The sequence below is a fragment of the Actinia tenebrosa genome, unplaced genomic scaffold (genome assembly GCF_029948245.1).
Source record: "Actinia tenebrosa isolate PJP-AT-01 unplaced genomic scaffold, QUT_ActTen_1.0 PGA_scaffold8__29_contigs__length_14323225, whole genome shotgun sequence".
Classification (NCBI taxonomy): domain Eukaryota; kingdom Metazoa; phylum Cnidaria; class Anthozoa; order Actiniaria; family Actiniidae; genus Actinia; species Actinia tenebrosa.
The window spans coordinates 11,486,828-11,504,332 of NW_028292585.1; the positions used below are offsets into that span (position 1 = coordinate 11,486,828).

The 17,505-nt window shown below is 46.1% G+C and overlaps 1 protein-coding gene across 1 annotated transcript in view; it reads left to right on the plus strand.

Moving 5' to 3' along the window:
- Nucleotides 1-17,505, plus strand: part of LOC148905169 (uncharacterized) — a 39,405-nt gene that overhangs the window by 3,258 nt on the left and 18,642 nt on the right. Inside the window, exons 4-6 of the mRNA XM_089024344.1 lie at nucleotides 16,172-16,241; nucleotides 16,335-16,506; nucleotides 16,913-17,092. Coding sequence (XP_088880470.1) covers nucleotides 16,172-16,241; nucleotides 16,335-16,506; nucleotides 16,913-17,092 — 422 coding nt within the window. The remainder of the gene's footprint in view (nucleotides 1-16,171; nucleotides 16,242-16,334; nucleotides 16,507-16,912; nucleotides 17,093-17,505) is intronic.

Below are 17,505 nucleotides of genomic sequence, written 5' to 3' on the forward strand. Positions count from 1 at the left end.
AAGTCAATTTATGACCCAAGATGGTACTTTGTATCGTCCTGAAGTGGAACAGCTGCGCATTCAAAGCGCCTGTGAGACTTTAGGAGAAGACTTCTCTGACGAAGTGCTTAGCAGTCGCAGTTTGGACTTCTTAGCCGCAAAGAAAAGAAACGGGTGGAAATCCACGCCGGAGGAGTTCAAAGACATAGCTAAAGCTTGCGTAGAACACGGCCACGGCGGTCTGTGGAACATGGAATACGATGAAGACGAATACGTGTCGCTGGATATGAAACACTGTTACCCTGCAAGCTTCAAAGGCCTGGGGGATTGTAAGGAATATTATGATAGATACGGGCATCCAGACTCGCAATTCTTTCGTGTTGCGTTGGATGGTCACTACGATGCCCCAGCAGCGGGGTTTGTACGGTTGACCACCTGGAAATTAGCAGCGGGTCTGCACCCCATAATCTATGCGTGGTATGGGAAGCACCTGCAGGAGAAAGAATGGATACCGGTGCCCCTATTGAAGTTCTTTGAAGAGCGCAAACTTTTAAAATACACAGCGCATGAAGCCATACTCTGTCACAGCGCCTTCACGCAATGGTTACCGGAGCATAACCCCACAGCGCGGGTGGTCATAGGCAAATTCACGCAGGGCGCAAAAGAAGGCGAAAAACATATGCAGCGGCGCCTAATAACGGACGAAGGTGAGCTAAGCTTCCTCATCAAGCGTGCCCACGATCAAGGAACGATGGTGTCTGTAGAGAAATGGGATTACCTCGTAGATGATAAACTACACAAATGGAATGCTTTGTGTTACTACCAAGACCATCGACCGCAGTATTATCATCTGCGTGCCAGCATGTTAGCCTATGCGCACATTAACCTACTTGCGATGTTACTGCGGTTTGACAAAGAGGACATCCCGCGCGTAGCTACGGATTCTTTGTACGTGAAACCGCACGTCTTAGAAAAGATGAAAGAATTCTACACAGAAGACGAGTTAGCGGAAAGTGGCCAATGGCGCGTCAAAGACGAAGAGATCAAAGCTTGGAGAGGCCGCGTAGAATATCACGGCGAGCACACCCAGGGTTCCATTACGCCTACCAAAGAGCCTCTACCTTCAGTTGCGGACCCTATTTCCTACCAACGCTTCTCTTACCTCTATGGTACCGGCGGCAGTGGTAAAACTACGCGCGTGTTAGAACTCTTTCCTAAGATAAAGGTGCTAACGCCAACACATCGTTTGGAAAGAGAACTCTGCGAAATGGGCCACGACGCTCAAACGTACCACAGCTTCTTCCGTTGGAATGGCCAAAAGTGGGTACCAGAAGCCATCCACGACATACCTCCGGTGATACTTTGGGATGAGATTTGCACCGTACCTTTGGAAATCCTCAAAGAATTCGTAGAATTCCTCCGTGGAAAGTGTCAAGTAATATTCGCCGGAGATCCCTGCCAGCCTCCTCCAATATCCGGAGAAATGCCCCACGAATGGCTGAAAGATTTCGTAGACCATGCGGAGGAAATTAACGCCGACTACCGCAGTAAGGATCAAGTAAGAAACCTGAAAGCGGAATTAAGGGGCCTCAGTGACGCCGAGCAATGCAAAACACTGCGCAAACGCGTACGAGCGAAGAAATACGAGGACTTCCTTTACGCATGGCATCCAAAGGATCTGGTGCTGAGCAGCAAACGCGCAGCAGTCTCGCATACAAAAGGATTTGCTAAATATACACCGAGAGCGCTTCCCTACGCATCCCGTACCTGTTTGCTACAAACCCCACGACACCCGCATGCAGCGCCGCGACGTCTGGGTACCTGGTACCGACATCCAACTGCAGAACGCAGTAACGCACGATAAAGCCTGGGTACCCATAGAAAAGGTGGAAAGAATTACCTCCCATCCAGACTGGCGCTTGGGCTATTGTATGACAGTCCACAGCGCGCAAGGGCTTACCATAAAAGAAACCTTATGGATCATAGACCAGCGGCTGTGTTGGAGCAACCTTATCTACACCGCCGTAAGTCGCGTAGAATATGCCAAGCAGTTGAAAAGAGCCTGGGGTCCGCAATTGCGCTACGATAAGACGCCAGAGGACGTAGCTAAGGGGAACATTGCTAAGAAACTCCTTCGCTACAAGCGGCACGACGAAGAAAAAAATATGACGTTCGACCTATGCGTGGACGACGTCTATAAGAAAGGGGCAAGGTGTGCCAAGTGTAACATACCTCTACTATGGAGGTTTGACCCAAATGACGATCAGCAGTTCTCCGTGGATCGTATAAATAACAAACGCGGGCATTGCAGAGGCAACGTAAGACTGACATGCCTAGAGTGCAATCGGGCGCGTGGAGCAGCACTACTCTGAGTCTTTGGGGACTATGAGCAGCTCTTCCTTGACAAATCCACGACTTGGGCCATCTAGGTAATACAACACGGGTTGCCCTTCCTTGGTGACGGACTTCGAAATCTCATACGTTTCCAGGGACCAGTTAGGATCCGTGGCTCTCTTACTGCCACCTTCGAGTTTCCCCGGCTGATAGAGGTATCTGACCACTATGTTGCGGGGTAGCTTTTTTTCCTTCAGTCCGACCGCCCTTGAACTTCTGACGTAGGACTTGTGTTCCACGTGTTTCTTCTTCATAGCATCCTTGGGTTTCATTCCCGTAGCCCTGGCCGCCTCGTTGTTCAAAGCCGCGACGACCTGGGGGAGCCTCTGAGTCCATTCCCTGTTGCGTTTGGAGGGATCTTCCAGTTCTTTCCAATACTGGTACCCAAAGAGACGCTCAGCCAGGGTTTTATTGAATCTTTCGACGATGCTCTGACCCCTGTGGTGCTCTGCTTCGGCTCTCCTAATCTTAGTGCTGTGGTCTTTCAGGGTCTTAGTAACCACGCCCATGAACTCTGTCCCCGCATCCACTTGCAGCAGCTTAGGCCATTTCAAGACGCGCTTATAAATCCTACCTAGGGCTTCTGCGACTTCCCCAGAATCCTTGCTGGTTATGGGTTCGGCGTCTTTGTATCTGCTTGCGATATCAACTACGGTCAAAGCGTACCTATAGGTCTTTCTTCTCACCTTGTCGTGCGGCAAGAAAAGCAAATCCGCCTGATGAACTTCATTGGGGGCATTTACGGTGAAGCTGGGCCTGGGAATGTACTTAGGCACGGGAAGATAAACCTGCCAGAGGGTTTGTTTTCTTAGCCAGTTCTTAGCCGTTTCATCTGATACCCTGGCCGCGGTCGCGAGTTTCTTGATGGCCGACGCTCCTTTCCAATAGCCTTCAGGCCCATAGTAAATCCTCTTGAGTTTGTCCTCTACGCGGCCCATTATATGAATAGAATCGCGCTTCGCTTGATTCAAGCGAAGGATAAAACAAGATTGATCTTTCGCCCGTTGAAATCCACCGTCTTTCCGTCCACTTTAATGGTGATGTTTATGCTTTCTACCAAATTAGACAAGTCATAGCTCAAAGAAATGGGGGTGTATTCTACTGGGTCAAATGGATTACCTTTGGGCAGAAACTTGGACATAAGAGAAGACTTTTCTCCATTGTTGTAACTATGGACTAAATCGCAATAGACTTCGTAAGAGGATGCGACTTTCCAATTTACATCATATGTACTGCCGCTATTTATCGTGGTACTAGTAAGGCCCAGGAGTTCTACCAATGGACTGCCCTTTAAATTAGCGCTTCCACTATTTTTCTTGAATTTCATTTCATGGGGTAATCCTGTGGTAAGAGTATATCCATGCTTTGCTAGCTCCTTAGCCAGTGTTATAGGGGTGTAATGGGAATCTGGTATTTTTGGTTTGGTGCCGGAAGTTCCGATGACAAAGCCATTAATCAAATTATACCAAGAATTGTACAAAGAGCAACTAACCAACCGAACCTTACAGGCTTTGATGGGGGGATTCAAGTAAGTGGTAAAGTCATTCTTGTCGCTTTCCAAAAAGACGATCATTATATTCTAGGCGCCAAAGGCGCCACTAGTGATCTGAGCGCAGCTCAGAGCAGATACGCCAAAGCTACGCCTCCCGCCAGCCCTGCGACTCCTACGAAGACCAACTCACTATCTTTTTGTTTCTTAGAAGGCTGGTAGTAATTCTTAAACTGGGGCTTTCTCATTCTAAAGTCGGGGTGTGCTTGCGCATAGAGCTTAAAGGCGTAGTCTGTATTTTCGAAGTTCTTATCCGCCTGCATTTTGTCTTGGTAGTTCTTGTCCAACCAATCCCTGTAAGCTTGTCTTTTTTCATTCCAAGCTGCCACGTCTCGCTGATATTTCTCCAGCGCTAAATCATGCCTTTTCCTTTCGGCGGCTAAATCTCCGCTGCGATCACCTCTAACTAATCTATCCAAATATTGACCACCATAATTAGCTCCAGTGAATGCTAAAGCTGCAATAACTCCACCTGCGACCACGCTAGCCATTTATATGTTAGGCAGGTACTTTTCCTTCCGTAGGTAATCCTTTACCATGATAGCCCCGCCCACGGCAGCGGTCATCTTAGCAAAGTTAGCGAAGCTCTTGCTTGGGTCTTCAGTAAAGTCTTCTTTGAGCACTTTCTTACCTACCCAACCAATACCCGCAACGATGGAAGTAATGATAGCTGCTTCTTCAACAGTTTTCAATAACGCGGTTGACATTATATTACAAAGCGAGAAGGTTATTACTCCATTTCAGGGATCTTACTTTTTCTAACAGCCGGCTCCACAGGTGCGTGCACGGGCGCGTGATATGTTGGTGGTTCTACCTTTTTCGTAGCCCGCCATTGTAAGTAAAGGCTGCCTGCTGCTATAGCAACTCCTAACGCGCCAATGACGTACCCAGGATTAATGAAGGATTCCTCTTCTTTTTCCTCCACCTTTTCTTCTTTTTTGGCTTTGTTCTTCCTGTTCATCTCCGCGAGCTTCTTACCGGCAGCAACTCTGCCTGGAGATTTAGCCTTGGTAATCTTGGTATCTTCTACGGGAGCCTTTTCTGGTTGTTCTTCGGTGCCACTCATCTTATATTAAGGGACTTGAAGGACTTGACAAGTAACTTGGTTACGACTTGAGAACGACTTAATAATGACCTGACTAAGTACTTACGAATGACTTGACTAAGTACTTACGGTGACTTGACTAAGTACTTGAGAATGACTTAAGTAAGTACTTACGAATGACTTAACTAGGTACTTGAGGCGACTTGATCAGGTACCTCAGCAAGTGCTGCCTGGAAGACCTTTTCGACTTCTCTGTCCTTCTTAAAGTCCTTCCAAGATGTTCCGAAGGAACCTAGTACCTCCTTCAAGTCGACGTGCTGAGCTACGTGAAGTGCCGCAGAGGCGACTGCCATTAACTTACCGCACTTCAAAGACAACCACCCGCAGGTTATCTTAAGTTCTTGGGCGATAACATAGTCCTCGCTAATGTCCTTCCGTAGTTGCTCCACGTCGTCTATGGGCAGCGCAAGTCCAAGCAATTTAGTCGCAAGTCGGATAGCGGAGTCTGCTACGGCGTCCGTGGTCTTACTTGCAAGGGCGGCCTCGTACCTCTTATGGAACTTCTTAACTTCCTCTTCTGACAACTTATTAACTTGCTCATGGGTAAGTTCCTTGCCTATCATTTCTTTACACTTCCCCGAAGACACAAGGATGTTAAGTTGTTCCTTGAGGTTACTTTCATCTAACTGCGTGGGGACTTCATCTAAGAGTTGCTCAATGTCCATATACATTAGGAATCATAGATTCCAACCGTGTAGGGAAACCTCAAAGAGAAGATCATCTTGGAATGTTGGTGCGTTTTTAGGTGCCGCATGTATTCGTGTAACTGTTCCTTGGATATCTCACCGCCGTAGTCGCTTAAGATGGTTTCCAGGTCAGACTTGCTCGGAGTATAAAATACGACAAGTGAACCTATGTTTTCCCTGAAGGGCTTAGAGACGCTGGTAAGCTGCTGCGAGAGCAACCAAACGCTGATATTGTCGTGTCTACCGCTGAAGGCGAGTTTAACGAGCTCGGAAGTGCGTCTTTTTACGTCGTCCCCACAGGCAATGTCATCCAGTATGAGCAAGGTTTGCGTATCTTTAGGGAATTGTTTGTGCCAGAACTTAAGATGGCTGGATAACTCGTTAGGATCCAGTATGTCCACAAAGAAGTCGTCATCTTTCACTCCTATGCCCGTCCAGGTGCGGTTATTCACGTAGGTGGGGCATAATAGCACAATATAATCGAAACGGTATCTAAAGGGTCCTAATAGCTGCTCTACCACGAACTGCGTTTTGCCGCAGCCGGTGGGTCCTACTATCAGAGCGTTACAAGGCATGTGATCTGGGTTCATTTATATCCCTTCTTTCGAAGGGAACTAGAAGCAAATTTATTTGCTGGTATATATGGAGCCAGTGGAAGCAGTGCAAAGAATTGTCGCCGACGCAAAAGATAAAAGAGACACCATAGAAATGCAAAGGGAGGAGATCGATCGGCTGCGGGAGCGCGTGCAGGAGTTGTACGATGAAATGTGCGGTCTGAAGCGCGCAGAACGGTTTGGCGCCCTTTTGACGATGGCCGGTTGGGCAAAAGAAAGCGTGCAGGACTTTATTAAGTATCCCTTATAAGGGTTAATAAATTCTTATTATATAATGAAGTGTAAGGATTGCGACGGGGAGTTCAGTAGCAAACAGGCTTTGCAGTATCACCAAAAAAAGAAGGTATGTTTTAAAGAGGTGGATAACGTCACCACCTGTGGCACTTGCAGCCGGCAGTTTAGCAGTAAACAGGCGCTGCGATATCACGTGGAAGGAAGGGTGTGTTTGAAGTCTAAGGAAAGACGCTGTGCTGATTGCAATCGGCTCTTTAGCACGCCCCAAATGTTGCAATACCACCAAGAAAATAGGGTGTGTTTAAAGGATGTGTGTGCGCGCTGCGATGAAGGTCTCACGGACGCATGGCATCAACATAGATGTCGTGGTAATTATGATTTGGACGTCGTATGCGAGGAGCATGGTGATATCGCTGCGAGATGTTGCCCAGCGGAAACCATAAGGAAGTTAACTCTTCGTAAGAAAGAAATAGACCAACGCTTTACGGAGTTCGACCGCGCCGAAGGTACGCGCTGGGAGAACGCAGAGTATTGGAGTGCGCCCTGTGACGCGTGTGGCGGCTTAAGGAAAGGAGATGATCATATCTGGCAGTGTTTGTGCCCGCAACATCATCCCCGCGGTTTTAAGGAGTACTTGGATCGTTTTGATGATTGGCATGCCCAAAACGTGGAGGTAAGGAAAGCCCGTAAGGATTAGTAAAGCAGGGTTTGCGCAAAGAGTCTCAAAATACGCTCTTATATTTATTAATATTCTTTGATTGTTTATTAAGAATAAAAGAAGAAACATTAATAAATATAAGGACCCCTTTTGGAGAAGGTATGCAGAACTCAATAAGAAAAGAAGATACATTAATAAATATAAGGACCCCTTTTAAAGGTATATGCTAGCCTACGCAGCCGCCTTTCTGGGAGGCATTCTAATTACCCTTTCAATATATGGACTGTATTACTTGCGAACTACCTGCCGACTGCATTACCCCTCGTAAGCCGCCGCGTAAAAAATACACCTGCCTTCATTGCGACAGGGTATTCTCCGAAGGATCCTTTGTGGGGCATTGGTGCTCCGCGGATCCTAAAGCGCAGCGGACTTTAGCAGACGCGCTTAACTACAAAGAGGAGATGGAGTGACTCTTCTTTCAATGTCAAACTTCCATCGGCCATTTACCTTACCATAGCTGCGTAAGTGGGTGAATTCCTCGCCCTGAATTACGTACCGCACGCAATCCGGCGCCCAAAGGGAATATTCCTTGCCTTCTAAGTCTTTGAGGACTAACCGTAAACGGTCGATGTCTTCGAAGACGACGTAATTTTTTATTTCGTATGCTTTACCGTGGACAAGATCACGCCAGTGAGTCAAGCTGAGCTTCATTATACCTATGGAATATCTTTAGGTGTGTTTTCAAAGTGGCGTAGGACTTAAACCGCTTCACACAGCCCCTACAGGGAATACGAATGCCATCCGCGTAATCCATCAGGGCACGGCAGATAATGTCGTAATCGTTGCTAACCATCGTTAGGTAACCATTTACGTCAAGCTGTGAGATTTTCTTAGATTGCTTCGCGGATAAGACGCCGTTTCCTTTTGGGGTTTTCAACTCAATACACAACCCGCGGTATTTCTTATGCGCATTTAGGATTAAAAGGTCGGGTTGACCGGCTTGGTAGCCTTTTCGCCAGCAGGTTATTCGCTTGCTGTCTGAATCTTGAAGTTCGCCAAGACCCGGCGCTATGATGAAATCGGGGTAAAACCTACGTGTGTAGTCGACGACCTTCGCGTGTAGGTCGGCTTCATTTTCGATCTTGAATACTAACTTGTTTGGGCCGCCAAACCGCCTTTCTATTGCATATTTACCCGTTTTCCTTAGCGCGGGTAGGACTTCCTCAAAGACCCAATCACGAAACTCCACAGCTTTGGGTAGTTTGGAGCTAAATATCAGTTCGTACAAACCAGGTTCGGATATAAACACGGCATTTGGTTGCGTAGTAAAGGAGCGGTGATTCGCAGCCCCTTGTAGATCAACCCATTTTTTCTGGTATTTCTCAGATACGTGTGCTCTAATTGCATCTCTAGGGCGCTCATAACCCAACGCCAAGGCCACCTCCTTTGCTTTGAAGTACAAAGTTTCGCCTTGCACTATGCATTGCAGTTTGGTTTCGTTGTTTTCAAATACGCGAAGCATTGTATATTTAAGAAATATTTTAACATTAATATGCAACGCTCTTTAGCTGATTCATTTCCACGCTCAGTTGCGCGTCAGACACGACGAAGACGTAGCAGTTTATTTTGTCGCCGTCGCCCGCGGAGGCATTCTTGGTGCGTTTGATCTCCAATGTTATGCCATCCTGCGTATTTACTAGACGTAAACCCTGGCCATGTAGGTCTTCGTCGTTAATGGTGCGCATGTCAATCCATAACGCATATTTATCCTTAAAGAATTCCTCGGGACTTACCTGGTCGCCAAACTTACGCTTTGCCTCCCTGTACACGTCTGCGGGCTTTATCCCCTGGGAGTAAACCTTGTTTGGGACTCCGTTGATATTCACGCCAACGTTGGTAATGTTGGGGTTGTGAAAGGCTTCGGAGTTGCGCTTGCCGGCTTCGTAGGGTTTGGCAAACACCAGCATTAGCCCCGTGAGACTTCTTCGGGGGAGGTTAATGCTTTGGTTGATAACCTCATCCGTCTTATCCAAGAAGCTAAACGTCTTATACATTACTACGTGGTCGTATAAGAATGCCTTCCCGGAGCTGTATTCCATGCCAGCGCTACGGGCCAGCTCTTCGCTGTACACGGTCTCATACTGCAGCTCTAAGTTGGTAATAGAATAGGGATCCACGGCTCCGCTAATTGCGCTGTCCATTCCTCCTATGACGTTCGTAGTGTCTGCCAAGGTTACTTCAAACTGTAACTCGGATAACTGCCTGGGGTAGTACACACCATGACTCGTAATTACTTCGAAATCCAAAGGGATAACGTACTTGCTACCATAGGCGGTCTTTACCCTTGTTGCGTCTGCTACTGCGGTTGCTCCACTGGAGTCCGTAGGCGCGGGGTTAGTATCGCTGCGAAGCTTACGAAGAATAACGCTTCCAATTCCCTGCTCTATCTTTTGTGCACGGTCAAAGGCTGTTAGCCACAGATCCTTATACGTGGTGTACAGGTCGTACCTATTCAAATCCAAGAGGGATTCCCCTGCGAACTTGATTCTCATCTTAGAAACGAGGTTCCTACCCACGTTATTGACGGTATAGCGCTTGTCCTTGGTGGTTGGTTGTATTGCTAGGTCAAACCTTAAAGCCAAGGTGCCGGGTACCAATACTAGGTTATCCGTTAGGCGGGGCACGCCTACGTACAGGGTTTCTCCAGGCTTTGCGCTAGAAGGTGTGAATGTAACCCGGTGAAAGGTGCGTTCTGCTTTCAGTCCGCCAACCTGCTTAGGTAATACGTTGGGATTTAACTTTGAGCTTATCATATATAATGGAAGTAGAAGGAACGGATCCAGACTTTGACCCCACCACTGAGGAAGGTCAGGCTGACATTAACGACGGTGACGAAGAACCGCTGCTTCCCACCCAACAAGTCGACGATTCCCTAAGGGATAGGATTGCAAAGGCCTTAAGACATCCCAAAGCACGCGAGTACACGTTTCCGCGTGAGCACATAGAGCTTCAAAACATGGGCGAGCCGGAAGCAGCCGCACGGGAAACCATAGAGTGGGCGACGCAAGAGCTAGAGCTGCGCTACGACAACTTTGATGCTGACGACGTAAAGCTCACGGAAAAGGGAAACAAAGTCCTCATAAGTGTCCAAGACTTAAGATTTCCCGACAAAGACCGCTGGACAAAACCGCAAAACCTCTTTGATGAGGAGGGCAACGTTAGGGGTGACGTCTTGAGATTAAGAGGCTTTCAGCGTGCTACTAGAAGCCTGTTAGAAAGGCTGCACAACTTAACCGAAAGGACCAACGCGGAAAAACGTGCCGCGGATCTGCAAAGGGAGTTAAGAGAAAAAGATGTAGAATATGCAAAGCAAGGTCAGCTACTTGCCGATGCTGAAAAGAAGTCCGCCCATCAAGATGAAAGAATAAAAGAAATAGGAAATCAGGTGGATCAGGCCCTGCGCGAATTAGACAAAGCACGGGAGGACTTAGGAGAAGCCCAAAGCTCTGGCACCTCAGTGGAAGCACTGCGGGAAACGTTGGAAGAAAGGGAGGAAGAATACATGAAGCAAAACCAACGGCTTGTCGACGCACATAGGAGGGAAGTCGAATTTAAAAATCAAGAAATAAGGGAGCTGGTAGACCAAAGAACCCAAATTCGACGTGAAAGAAATCAAACTCAAAGGGCTCTTAACCTCGCCCTGCAAGAGTTAGACTTAATTAAAGACGATACCGATAACCTGCAAACCACCATAGCCGGCTCTTTAGTGGAACGGCGACGGTTGATGGCTGAAATCAATGCTAAGGAGGAACAAATCCGGCAAAGAGATCAGGCCATCGAAGACCTGGAGGGGCAAATAGAGCGGCAGCAAGAAGTAATCGAGGACCAAACTCATACCGAGGAAGAAAGGGAAGCAGCTCAAAAGGAAGTAGATACGCTCGAAATACGCCTTGCGGAATTGCGGGCTCAAAAGGAAAAGCTGGAAAAAGAGCTGGGGCTTACCACCAAGGAAAAGGTAAAAAGAGCTCTGGTGAAGTATGGTATTCCGCTGGCGTTTGCGGTTGCTATTAGTACCGTAGTAGGAGTCATCCTATCCACGCTTAAGGCTACAGGCGCGGGCGTAAGCAAGTTAGGTAAGGGACTAACGGACTTGGGAAAAAAGATGGCAGCCGGTCTTCCTGGGCTGCTGGGTAGCGTCCTTAGCCTGGTACTTAGGACCGGCGGAGAACTGTTGAAGTTCGTGGGGAATAACATTTGGATCTTGGTCGTCGCTATTGGAGTGGTACTCCTGAAGAAGATGAAGGGTTAATCTTATCCTTGTATGTTATGTCGGGCTTATCGTCGTCGGGTGTCCGAGGCGTCCTCGACTGGGGATAAGTAAAGATAGTATTCGCGCCGCCTTGATAATGCGGAACTAGTGGTATGGCGGTCATGGTAGAAATGGTCTTATGATGCCAAGCTCTATTAGGTTTGTTAATCGCACTATTTACGTAAGCTACGTAACTACCGCGCGAACCATCTGGGTGAATTTGTAACTTAACGTAATTACAATTAACCACCATTTGAAACGTAGCCACGTAAAACGCCTCGGAACTAAATGGATATGGCTGCGTCGAGAAATGAGTAGGCTCTCGATTATTGGTTGACGTTCTAAAGGGTGTTAAAGGCTCGTCATTTTCATCAACTAGCCTAAATCCCATGATACTACCATACGCCTGGGTAATGTCAATGCTACAAATGATCAATGCAAGGCCTCCAACTTCAACCCACATCCCAATATCGCGCCAACCGCGACCGGTGTAAGTTTCATCCCTTAAGTGATAAACGTAATGGGTTTCCTTCCAATGTGGATTCATATATTTAAAGGCTAAGCACCGTAAGAGTGCTGATGGTTAAATGGTTATAAGCCGTGTCCCTTTGATTTTCTATGCTATTCACACAAACGCTCCCCGTATCGTCTACGCGCATTTGCAGCTTTACCTTCCCATGGCAGTTGGCAACCATATGAAGAGTCCAAGTTGTAAGATTCTCAGCGCTATTCGTTGGCGGCTCTACGGAGAAATGCGCAGGCTCCCTGTTGTTTGTCTTCGCGCGCATAGGCTGCAGTACGCCATTCTCATCCAGGAACCTAAAGCCGACGTTGGCATGGCTGCTCGTACCAATGCAAATACTACAAAGGATCAATTTCTTTCCTGAGTAATTCAAATTCACGGACATGCCCGTGACATCAACCCAAGATGCCTGGGTGTATTTTTTCTCGCCTGTGTAAGTCGTATAAACACAATCTACTCCAGCTACGTAGGGGTTGTTCATCGCCATATATAATAGCTCAGACCAATGCTTGCGACTGTTAAGCCGGCTTTTAGTAAGTTATGGTCATATTCCTCTTCTTTTTTAGGCGCTCGGTATACTTCTTTTGTTAGCTGCACTTTCTTAGGTGGTTGCGTATGGTGCACTTTTTTAGGCTGTTCAACAAAGTGCCTTCTAATAGTGTCAGAGTTCACGTCGTTCACCCCAAACTTCATGTCCGTAGTAGCTCGCTGCAGTTTATTGTTGTATCCTACTACAGAGCCAGTATTTATAGATAAATTACTAGGCATTAACCAACAACCCGGGGCTACTGCATAGTCCAACCTCGCCTTAGAATTTTGTATAGCTAGTTGGTAACGCTGTACGCCCTTGCTAATGTCGCCCTCCAAGATCGAACTTTCGAATAAGACCAAGGCTTCGGCTCGCGTCTCTTCTGCGGCGCCGGTATTTCCAATTATATTTGATCGGGTATTTACTTGGGCTCCAAGGATAGAATACACGTAAGCTTCTATGCTGCGGTTCAAACGGGCAAGGCCGGCTTTGGTTAGTCCTTTACCTTCTGGGGGTATGAAATTAAGATATTGCTTCGTTTGCTCGTCGTTGGTAATCTTAATAATCAGTGGATTGGCCCCTGCATACTTACCACCCTCGTCTTTGAACAGAGGTCCGTCTCTAACTTCCTTAGTGGTCTTAGCATTTGGTTCAAAGAAGGTGCTACTGTCGTGAGTTTCTTTGTGATACCCAGTGTTCCATCGTAGATTCAACGCATGAACTTCTTTATCGCTTAGCACATGTCCACCAATCCCCCAATAAGCCCAAATATGCCCCAAGCCATTGTTAGCACCGGTAGTGCATCTAAAGTCTTTTCCCACAACTCCAAACTCCTTACAAAGCCTGTCATAGGCTGGAACGTCGTATTTGTTATCTCTAGGATAAAACGCAGCATCTCCCGGCAGCGCAATAACACCCATTTCATGTAGTATTCTTCTAACCGTGAAGTGGAAGTGAAACATGAATATTGAATTCTTCATCAAGTTTGCACTTACACCGCAGCCGCTAGTGGCACACCAAACCGCAAAGTTTAGTTGCTGCGGCCAATAACGCATGTTAAGACCACTTAACCATTCATGAGATTCCTTAGCGGTGGTATGATTAATGGGCACGTTTTTGAAGATATCTCGCACCTTTAACGGAAAGGAATGGTTGTTAGAGATCCGCATGTTCAATGTCAAATCCAAACTTGGATGTTCATCAAATGAAACCGCGGGTATCGGATAAGTACCGGTACCAAGCAATAATTCCTTTGACCAACCTTGCACGGGCTTATGTTCGATATAACCAGAATTCTTCAGTTGATTGTCTATCTGATCGACCAGCGTAGGTTTCAAATCCTCGTTGCTGTACATCCTAGAGCCGTTATAGTAAATCCCATCGGGTCTCCTTTCGAACTTACTAGGGTCTGCATGCGGAAACATCTTCCTAAAGGCCCTCCAGTTCCAGTAATCCCGGTTGTCGTGATGTGGCTGCTCCTCTACGTTATTCCCAAAAGCGTCGTACATTAGTATATATAATGGATGTTATACCATCAGCACCTCAGTTGTACCCAGATGTTCCCTATACTACACCTAACGAACTAAACGCCGAAAACTTTCGCCTGAATAAAGCGAACTTAATCCTGGCTTACTTGGAAGGGCAGGCAAAACACTATGAAAAAGTTAGAAAAAAGTACGTTAGAGCCCGGAGTACGCTACATAAGATTGCGATAACTTCAGGATCCATATCTGTTGTGTTAACGGGCTCTGGCGTTGCTACTTCGCTTACTGGGCCGGGAATAATCGTTGGAGTTCCTTTGGCCGGCGTTGGGGCAGCTTGTGGTATTATTTCGGCTGTTGCTACGGGTATTATGAAAAAGCTATCCACGAAAATATCCAAGCATGACACGACAATAGCTCTGTCTAGGGCTAAAGTAAATACTATTACCGACCTTGTCTCAAAGGCTTTGCGTGACAGAAAGATAGACGACGTAGAATTCTCGCTTATTCTGGCCGAAGAAGACAAATACGAGAAATTAAAGTCGGACATAAGGAATAAAAAAACAGTCGTAAAAGATCTTTCCGAGGAATCTCGCAAAAAGATCTACCAGGAGGCAAAAGAAGAGCTTCAAAGAAAGCTTGCTCAGTAAACATCTGCTTCGAAAAGAGCGTGACGGGATTCTATTTACATATCGAACGCCGGCTGTGTGGTTCATATGCAAATTAAATATAATAATTTTCACATACATAAGCGTCCAGATGTGTCTGGCGTTCGCTTGTGATCGTGGACTTTGGGGCTGGGGAGGCCTAAAGTCCCGAGTTCGAGCCTCGCTGTAGATGCATTTGGACCGGTTGCTGTGAGTGAAAAAAACAGCCTCCCCCACTCACAGCAACCGTGGGGGGAGGGGTAGAAAGTGCGATTCAACCCCGCGATGGGGGGTTTCGCGATTGGAAAAGTCAGGGGGTGTCTCGGGACGCTGTCCGGAGTTCACCCTCTGGTGGGTCGTAAGAAAGATATATGTGTATGTACTAGAGGGCCTCTGGCGCGGGATGAAATAAGCCCCGTAAGCCCAAAATGCAAAAAACCCCACTGGGGATAGCTTGGTGTTCTGCGCGATGCATTCCCCAGTGGGGTTTCTGGCAAAATAAACGCCAGTTTTGCATTTTTATTTTCTCGGAATCCATCCTAACAGGGGGTGGTTGGGGTCTATTTTGTAAAATATTTCGTAAATTACGTCAGGGTAATAAGGAATATCCTTATTCAGCCGACAAAACATCCACTCGGCTTTTGTCATATCAGAAACCTCGGGAATAGACTTACCGGTAATTTCAGACAAAAGATAGGGAATAGCTTTGTAATATTTCCCTAGCTTTAATTTTTTCAACGTTTTCCGTAGACTTTGTGGGGTTGGCTCTTCTAAATGGTCTATGATTTTCTTCTTTACTTCGTTGTTTAAATATACTGGCCGTAAACCCTGGATATGACTCATCCAGTCCCTGAAGTATTTTATTCTCTTATATGGCGTTTTCTTACGACCTCCATTGGCGTAATACTGCTCTCTGGTAGCATTTGGTACGGCATTACGAATATTCTTACCACATTCGTAACACTGCGCTGACGTGTCGTCTTCTATTTGCATTTTCTTACCACAACACCAGAAACCCTTGGGCTTAGGTATGTTAACTTTGGATCTTAGGCAAATTATACAGAAGTCATTGGTGAACTTTTTACATTCATGCATATATAAGACAAATGTCTTAACATTCGCGCAACATATAACAGAACACGGGTAATTCCCGCGGGGGACGCTAGTGCATAAACACGGGTAATTCCCGGGCAATTCCGAATGGTGATCGCGAGTCCCCCTTACTGCTGCTCCCATACCCCCTTCCCCACAGAAGAATTTTTTATCCTTACTCCCTACCCCCAAAAATTCCAATTTTCTTCCATACGAACACTGTAACTTTGTTCTTTCTCTGACCCCCCTACCCCCTGGAAATTCCAAATTCCTCTGTTTGGGGGGGGGGGGGGGGGGGGAAATGGATAATTTCTGGAACTACACAATATTATTTTTGTTATGATGTGGTTTTTTTTTTCTTTCCTTCACAGATTCTACAAAAGCTAAATCTTTTTCATTAAGTGAGCGTGAAAGAGTCTTGAAGGAGGAGTTTTTAAAAAAGTAGGTGTTTTTGATACGACTGTAGCAAATTTCTCCTACGATACTCCTTTAAACTTTCATCTCAGTTTTAAGTGTCTTTCATTCCTCATGCAGAAAAGACAGAAAGAGTGCTCCAGTGAAGCGGTTGGTACAACCAACTGTCATAGCAACAAAGGAAGAACAAGCAACCAGTTTAAACCCCAACACTGCCAGTCAAGATGCTGTTGTTAGTGCTGCAGCTATTGCTGCTGCTGCTGCATCTGCTGCCACTGCACCATTTTTACAGGTACATTTCCAAGATTCCATAGAATAATGTGCAGTATTGTTTTCTTTATTAGATGTATGTTAGCCAGCTTTTGTACTTTTAACCAAAGTTCTGGCTTGTTTTACCAATTGAGGCATATAAAAGCAGCAAAAAGCTTGCATGCATATAAGTATACAAATTAATGTGGTCATATCTTTGCAAGTTGCACTGTATCCTGACATATTAAAAATGACATGTTTTTTTCTCTCAAAATCAACCCCTTATTCCAACTGGTAAGAACTGTGCTCCGGGGTCATACTGTACATGAACTGTATAGCGGCTGACAGAAGTTCCCCCGCATGCTTGCAGTTCGAACCCATTGAGCTGTGCCACTGCTGTACTTGTGGTGGTGATTAGCAATGACAAAGTTTTTCCTTTTCATTTTTAGATCCAGCATGGACTAGAGTCCCAGATATCAGCTTTAGTTAGTTCTCTTAATGTATTGCATGACCAACAAACCAAGCTTGAACATCATAAGGTTGTCGAACAAGAACATAGGCTCCAGGAACAATTGGATGCAAGACTCAAAAAGTTAGAAGAGATTCAAAAACAAATCCTAGAGGCACAGGTTTGTACTTGACAGATGTGATATTTAATTAACTATTATGTCAGTCTGTGTCTGCCATGACATCAAAGGTTACTTGTTTACTTCAGGTTAATAGGCAACTTGCATCAACAGGTCACATGACCCTACCCCCTTAAATAGAGTAGTTGTGAAACATCAGAAATGAAAAAAAGGACCTGGATATCAGTAAAAAGGTGAAGTTTCAGCTCATAATGTTAACTATTGAGAAAATGAATATTTTATAAGGATTCACATGAGAAAAGTTTGGCTGGTAAGCTTGAGCATTTTCCCATACGAATATTTGTAAGACATTCAATTTTATATTTAATGCCATTTTTCATTATTTGTTTGTTATGAGCTGAAACTCTGCCTCCCTAATAATGTTGAGGTGTTCCTTTTATTTCTGTTGTTCATTT